The 7,353-nt window shown below is 53.3% G+C and overlaps 1 protein-coding gene across 1 annotated transcript; it reads left to right on the forward strand.

Moving 5' to 3' along the window:
• Positions 1-3,786: 3,786 nt before the first annotated feature.
• On the forward strand, positions 3,787-6,406 carry RASL11A (RAS like family 11 member A). Its single transcript, XM_049647381.1, has 4 exons — positions 3,787-4,044; positions 4,485-4,541; positions 4,654-4,733; positions 5,686-6,406. The coding sequence occupies exons 1-4, from the start codon at positions 3,921-3,923 to the stop codon at positions 6,151-6,153; spliced, it is 729 nt and encodes a 242-aa protein (XP_049503338.1). The 5' UTR covers positions 3,787-3,920; the 3' UTR covers positions 6,154-6,406.
• The last annotated feature ends 947 nt before the right edge of the window (positions 6,407-7,353 follow it).

Here is a 7,353-nt window from a genome sequence, read left to right on the forward strand (position 1 = left end):
TCGTGAGTTCAAGCCCCATGTCAGGCTCTGTGCTGACAGCTTGGACCCTGGAGCCTGCTTCAGAGTCTGTGTCTCCCTCTCTTGCTAACACTCCCCCGCTCACACTCTGTCCAAAAAAAAAAAAAAAAAAAAAGATTAAAGAAAAAATATGAGAATTTTTTTTGTAAATTAAGCAATTTTATAAAAGGGAATTAATTTCACTGTTTCACTAGGGATGTCTGTGATGGCAGGCGGGAATGTCTTACACTTTGTCTCCTCAGTAAATGGTAACAAAGCTGTTCTCTGTGTTTTGTACCAGCACTTAATAGAGCTTTGCAATGACTAGATTTTCAATAATTTTGAAGATTGAAATAAAGTAGGGAGCTGGTACAGAAGCACAATTTTTATTCTGGGAATACTACCAAAAGGTAGTCTGTGAGTCCCCAGTAAGCTCAGTGTTCAAGGATTTAGGATACGCAGGAAAGATAGTTGATATTAGGAGATGATGGGCGGTGGGGGGAGAGATGTTCTTGAACTAGACAAGTACCCTCAGCGAAGTTTTGCCTGAGGGCTAGAAATCAAGCTTACTTGGCTGGTAAAGGGTTAATAACTTCCTGAGGCTGATATTTGCAAATTCCCAAATTCTGCCCCTCACACGTATTCTAAACACCCACAGGATTTGTGTGTCTACATCTGTGCCTACGCATCTCCATTATGTTAAAACCACTTCAGTATGCCTGTGAATTATTGGTTGCAGTGCAATTTTACAGCACTCTGGACACAAAGAAATCCAAAATGAAAGAGAACACAAGCTGCAACCATTTAAGGAAGGCTATTTATAATGTTCAGTAACAGTTCGGTAACATATTGTCTGTATTAAAAGGTCATGGATTATCTATCTGCAAATGCAAAGAATAACATTTTGAGCTCTCTGAGCAAAGGTGCGACATGAATGCAAAATGGAACATAATCATCAGTGGACAGAGGAACAGTCTTAGGAATCTTACTTATTGGGTGACCTTAAGTCAAAACGATCTTATTTCTGACGGAATGTGAGCTGGGGAATGTGAGGTGAAGAGATAAGCCCAAGATTCAGCCAGGAAAGTGCTCTCCTTTCCCTTGAGAGTTCTGCATTTTAATGGGAAAGTGAGGGGTGTTTGTGGCAGGTCCCATGGACTCCTGCTCCACAGCGATCCCCTCTTCTATTTCTTGATTTTTAATGGGGAAGCAGTGTGCCTGCTAGCTCCTGGGAAGGGACGACGATTGTCCTAAGGGAGTGGCAGTCCCAGTCTTTGTGAGATACTTGGATAAACTCTCAACTTCTCAGCTCTGGAGATTCAGAGATAAGAGAAAGTCTGCGGGTTCTGAGAATTATTTTGTCATAATAAAAAAGAGACCAAAGAATAGAGTCCCACCCTCCCTGCTTTGCTGAGGACTTGGTGTTTGGCGAAGCAGGGGCCCTTTTGTGTCCAAGGAGAGCCAAGAGAATCTGGGAGACAACAACTTGGACCCCTATTACTGAGCAGCTGAAGGACCCTTGGAACCGGATAGTTTCAAGGTTTTGTAAATAGTAGCTGTCTTTATGGTACCTTCTCCCCGTCGAGGAAGGAGGCGCCCTGCTTCAAATCTTTCCAGTTAAACCGAGGTTTAAAAGACTGCCTTGTGAGCCGGCAAAGGTCCGTGCAACTGAGATACGGCAGTTCATCTCCGGACACTTCCTGGAACGCTTTCTCTTGAGAGCATTTTGCTTTCAAAACCGAGGTATTTGGATGATGGTTATACATACGATTTCTGCCCTTTCCAGTTCACACAGGGAAGACATCATTTACTCACTTACTCATTCGGAAAGTCGGTCCGTGAACAAAGGACCTTGTAAGTCCCAGCTACCACTATGTGCTGATGCTAAAGGCACAAACGAGAGTCTCTGCCCTCCTGGAGACAGGCAGGAAACCAGTTGAACAGCAAGTGACAGTTGAGACCCGTGCTGCCAAGGGCCTCCCAAGAGAGAGGAACTGGGAGACAGGGGTGGGGGTGGCAGCAATGATCAAAGAAATCTGAGAGAGGAGAGATTCCTAGTCTACTGCAGGAGCCCTGAAGAAGTCAACTGAGAAGCGAGGACAGCAGTGGGACGGAGAGGGGAGACACCAAGGTGTGCAGGCCGTAGAAATGGTGGAACTCAGAAGTGAGAGTGGTTGGAATCAAGGATGGCTCACAGGTTGCCGGTCTGGACACGTGGGGAGCCGGAAGGAACATGCATTAGTGTGGTTGGTTGCAAACATGGATCCCACTCTTTACCCCTCTCTGCATACACTCAGCCCTTTCGAATGTGACTTCAGCTGCCTCCACTAAGGAGTGGGGTGTATCTTCCCCTCTTGAATTTGGGCCGGCATTGTGTCTCGCTTTGGCCCACAGAATGCAGCAGGGGTGATGGGTTCCACCACGGAGCCTGGGGTTCAAGAGGCCTTTTCTGCTTCTGCTTCCACTCGCTGCCCAGCCGCCACAGGAGCAAACTCGGGCCAGCCTGCGGGGTGGGGAGAGACCTGTGACTCCGTCACTGCTCGTCCCCCATCACAGCTGACTGCCTGCCCGCCACCGCCCACCCCCTGCCAGCTCTCCGCAGATACGTGAAAGGACCCAGCCTAGGTCAGCTAATTCTGGCCTAGATTAGGATAACCCCTCCACTGACCTACAGACTTGTGAGCAACTGTGGGGGATTGTCGTTTTAAACCATTAAGTTTCATGCAGTTTGTCCTGCAGCCAAAGCCAACTGACTCAGCCAAGAGAAAGGGGTGTAAGGGTGGGGCCGCCCAACAGGCAACTGGACATTTGAGGTGGGTACACAGGAGGCCAGAAGCATGAAGTTCTGAACCTACAAGGATAAAATCCCAAGGCTTCTGCCTTCCGACGGTGGGCTCCCCAAACCCGAGAGCAGGCCACTTTTCCCTTTTGTGTCCTCTTCTTCCACTCCCCATCCTCACCAACCTTCATTTTAGTACTTGAGTAATAAAGCAAATGCCTGACTCAAGTGCAGAGAGCAATGGAGAATCAGTCCAGAGCCAAAGCTCCCAGGGGACGGAATGTGCATTGAGGGTTCCCTAATGAGTGGATTCAGCCAAGGCCAGCGGCGAGGGGCGAGGGTCGGGCCTCGGGCGGGAGGCCGAGTGGTTCCCTAATGAGTGGATTCAGCCAAGGCCAGCGGCGAGGGGCGAGGGGCGAGGGTCGGGCGGGGAGGCCGAGTTGCAAACAATTACTGCCCGGAAGGGGCCTTCACATATCCGGAGCCAGATCACCGTGACCGAGTTCCCTTATGCTGACACGAATTCAGGACTCCACCCCCCTCTTTCTTCCCTATTAATGTCATCCCTTAGCACCTTTTGGAAATAAACAGGGCCACTGCACTCAACAGGAATTTATCCCTCCCGTTGTTGCGGAGACACCCGACTGAGTGCACCGTTTCCTCTTTCGTTCCTCCTCCAGCTCACGGGGATCTCAGCTTCACCCACCGGCCCAGTGACCCGGGTTCGTCTCTGCGGGAAGGAGGGGCCTCCAGGGCTACGCAGGCACAGCCTGACGCGGGGCCTCCCACGCACTCGCGGGACGGCGGCGGTCCTTGCAGGGGCCGCAGGCGGGAGCCACGCACAGCGCGTCAAGCGGCTAGGCGGCGCGCACGCCCGCGGCCACCGGCCCCTCGGCTCTCCCAGCGCGTCCCCTCCCGGCCGCCGCGGGAAGGGGCGGGAGGAGGAGGAGCCGGAGGCGGCCGCCGCGCCCCCACCGCGCGCGCCGAGCCCTTTAAAACGCGCGGGGCCCCGCGCGCTGCGCCGGCCGCCGCGGTGCCCGCGCTCCAGCGTCCCCGCGCGCTCTGCTGGCCGCCGCGGCGCTGCGGCCGGGCTCGGCAGGTTTGCGCTCTCGGCGGCGGGTCCCGCTCGGCCGGCGCGCCCTCCATGCGGCCGCCCAGCATGTCCGGGCACTGTCTGCTCGCGCCCATCCCCGAGTCCTCCTCCGATTGCCTCCCGCCCAAGGACATCAAGCTGGCCGTGCTGGGCGCCGGCCGCGTGGGCAAGAGCGGTGAGTGCCCGGGGGGCCGCGCCGGGGAGGGGGTGGGGGGGGCGGGGAACCGGGCTTCGGGGAAGAGCCGGAGCTCTGGAGCGGAGGGAGGCGGGGTGGAGCGCGGGGAGGAACCTGGAAGTTTCGGCGCGGGCCCCGGCTCTCCCCCGCCAGCCCGCTTTTCCCGCTGCTTCCCCGGGGCGTCTACTCCAGGGCTCCCTCCCGCCCGGGTTGGCACCTGCTGGAGAATGGCGGGGGGCTGGTGCGGCAGGCCGGGCACCTGCAGTCGCACCCCGACGCGCGGGAGAGCGCGACGGCCGCACCCTGGGTGTTGCAGAGCCGTAGGACTGGGGCAGTACCCGCTGTCCTGCGGCCCATCGCCCCCTCCTTTTCCTCGAGAGCGTCCGGGGTGACTGTTTGGTTCCAGTCGTTTAGCGGACTTCCCCATGGTTCCCTTTCAGCAATGATCGTGCGCTTCCTCACCAAGAGATTCATCGGCGATTATGAACCGAATACAGGTTAGAATAATTTCGTGCTCTCTGCTTCCGTGGCTGCATGCCCCGAGCTCCGGCTTTCTCTCTCCTGATAGGAGGCTAGGAATTTAAAAGCAAACTCTCCTTCACTCTCCAGGCAAGTTGTATTCACGGCTCGTCTATGTAGAGGGGGACCAGCTATCCTTGCAGATTCAGGACACCCCCGGGGGCATCCAGGTAAGGACTGCCAGAAGCAAACAGCTCACCACCTTGCATACCCCGGGGGCGGGGGGGGGGGTGGCTCCCAGGCTTGAGCAAGATGTCTAAACACACCCGTTTTGCCTTTAGATACAGAAGTGGGCTGTCCCCAGGTGGGGGCTTAGAAACCCTCCTGGGGGCTTGGGCAGGGTGGGTGGATGGTTAGGGAGGCAGCATCCTGGTGTCCATCACCTCCAAAGGAGAGATACTTGACCTTTCTTTACAACCCTAGTGGGGCATCACGGCTTGTAGGGATGGGTCCTCCCCAGCTTCCAGCACTGGGCCAGGAAACCGTTAACAAAATTATTGGGGTGGGATTCTGGGGACGGGCTCCTCCCCTAGCAGGGACTGCTGACGTGCTTCTAACTGTTCCCTCAAGTTAGTAATTGCAACCAGATAAGCCCTTGGCAAGCAGTCAGGAACTTAACTTGATTAACAAGTTATTAATTGCACTCCCTTCTAGGGAGGCAAGGTCTAGTGGAAGAACAGAAAGAAGGAATTTGTTTCTGTAACATTCTCAAAAAGGGCATGCTAAAAATATTTTTATGGGCTTGGGAAAAGATATTTATCTTGGCTTGTTTTCAAAGTTTTGTTTATTCCCAGTTCCCTAAAGATTGCGCCATTCTCATTTGAAAGTTCTCGTTGAAGTCATCCTTCAGTCAGCCAGGGCTCACCACAGAATACCTGCCAAGCAGGGGGCCGAAAGATCGAGCATTAGTGGCAGCCAATAAAATAACCCAGGCAGGGACCTGGCCAGAGAATCTGTTCTCCCCGCAGCCAGAGCCGCCTTCCGCCGAAGCTAGGTCGAGTCTGAAAACTGTACTTACGATTTCTTTTTCGAACTTGTTTTCCCGAGGGTCCCTTTGATCTTATTTTGAGTCCGCTCCCACTGCGGGCTTCCTTGATCCAGACTCGTGTTGATCTTTCTCAGGTCCAAGACAGCCTCCTCCAGGTAGCTGATCCGCTGTCCAGGTGCATGCAGTGGGCAGACGGCTTTCTGCTGGTCTACTCCATCACGGACTACGACAGCTACCAGTCCATCCGCCCCCTCTACCAGCACATCCGGAAGGTCCACCCTGACGCCAGGGTCCCCGTCGTCATCGTGGGCAACAAGGGGGACCTTCTGCATGCCCGGCAGGTGCAAACGCATGATGGCGTTCAACTAGCCAATGAGCTGGGCAGCCTGTTCCTTGAAATTTCCACCAGTGAAAACTACGAGGACGTCTGCGATGTGTTTCAGCACCTCTGCAAAGAGGTGAGCAAGTCACACGGCGTCAGCGGGGAGAGGAGGAGAGCCTCCATCATTCCCCGGCCGCGCTCTCCCAACATGCAAGACCTCAAGAGGCGCTTCAAGCAGGCTCTGTCTTCCAAAGTCAAAGCCCCCTCTGCGCTGGGGTGAACCCGGCTCACCCAGACTCGCCTCCTTTTTACTGCCCGTTTGTGCAGCCGAAAAGACTGGGGATCTCCCTTTTTAGCCGCACATTCAAAGTTTATTTTTATACAGACCGTTGGTTTTCGAGTGTATGTGTGTTTCTGAAAATTCAGTGATTGCCTAGAAGTGGGATAGTTTGTTTTTTTTATTAAACTAAATTTTTTTTTTTTTTTACTGTAACTGCTAGCCACTTTTCCATTAAAGGCAAAATGGCAACATGGCTCCTTGTTTTCTAAATGTCTTTTTATAGATCATACTTGCACCAGAGCCCAGAACGGCTCCACACTTGCCCTCAGTCTGAACTCCTGTTGGTGTCTTGGGGTAAAGGGGTTGATGTAGGGGGATCTGTTGTGGGAGAAAGGAAAGAATGTGCAGGAGGAAAGACTTGAGCAACTGTAGGATGTCTTTAATTAGGGCGCTCTGCCACAGGCATGAAATTGACACCATGTGATTTTCAAGGAAAGGGGTTCATTATCCGCTGGTGCTACAAAATTACAAACAGGAGTAACAGTTTTATTTGTTGGTGCAAATGCCGGTTTATCCTCTCCACCCTGTTCTAAAAACTAAACATGCCTTAGGTCAGTAACCGCACCCTACCCAGAGTGGTGAAAAATTCTTCCTGCTCTGCCTCCCGGACCCTCACATCTGACAGGGCATCTGAAGGGTCCATTCCCCTCTTTTTCTCTAAAGCGTCACTCTGCCACAATCTAGGCCTGTACGGGTGTCGCCCAGACTGGCAGGGAAGGGGAGACTGGTTTCTTGGTTTCTGGAATGACACCCCTCGCATGCTTTCTTCACATCAGGACAACCTGGCTAAAACCAACCCTAATCTCTTTATTTTCATGGCTAAAGAAACTCAGCTGTTTTCCCCTTATCTACTGGGTAAAATATAAATGAGGCATGAGATCATTTACCACCTCTCCAGCCTTATCATCTCCTTCAAGCGCGCCCCCCCCCCCCCCACACACAGACACACACAGACACACACACACACGATGGACTGAAAGCCCATTCAACAGAACGGTCTGTCGTTCTCAGTACATACAAGGCTCTGTCATGCTTCCTGCCTTAGCACGAACCAGTCCCTGTGCCTTGAATACGTTTTCCTCTTCTCCCCCGAAAAGATCACAAACTCATTTTTCAAGCCCCAAGTCCTGTGCTGGGCTC

This window comes from Panthera uncia (genome assembly GCF_023721935.1).
Source record: "Panthera uncia isolate 11264 chromosome A1 unlocalized genomic scaffold, Puncia_PCG_1.0 HiC_scaffold_16, whole genome shotgun sequence".
Lineage (NCBI taxonomy): Eukaryota > Metazoa > Chordata > Mammalia > Carnivora > Felidae > Panthera > Panthera uncia.

What these genes read in the sequence shown, in the direction of transcription:
- RASL11A (XM_049647381.1), top strand. Translation starts at nt 3,921, where the DNA reads ATGCGGCCGCCCAGCATGTCCGGGCACTGTCTGCTCGCGCCCATCCCC. An exon ending in CGATTATGAACCGAATACAG is followed by an intron (nt 4,542 to 4,653) that starts GTTAGAATAATT and finishes TTCACTCTCCAG; the next exon opens with GCAAGTTGTATTCACGGCTC. An exon ending in ACACCCCCGGGGGCATCCAG is followed by an intron (nt 4,734 to 5,685) that starts GTAAGGACTGCC and finishes GATCTTTCTCAG; the next exon opens with GTCCAAGACAGCCTCCTCCA.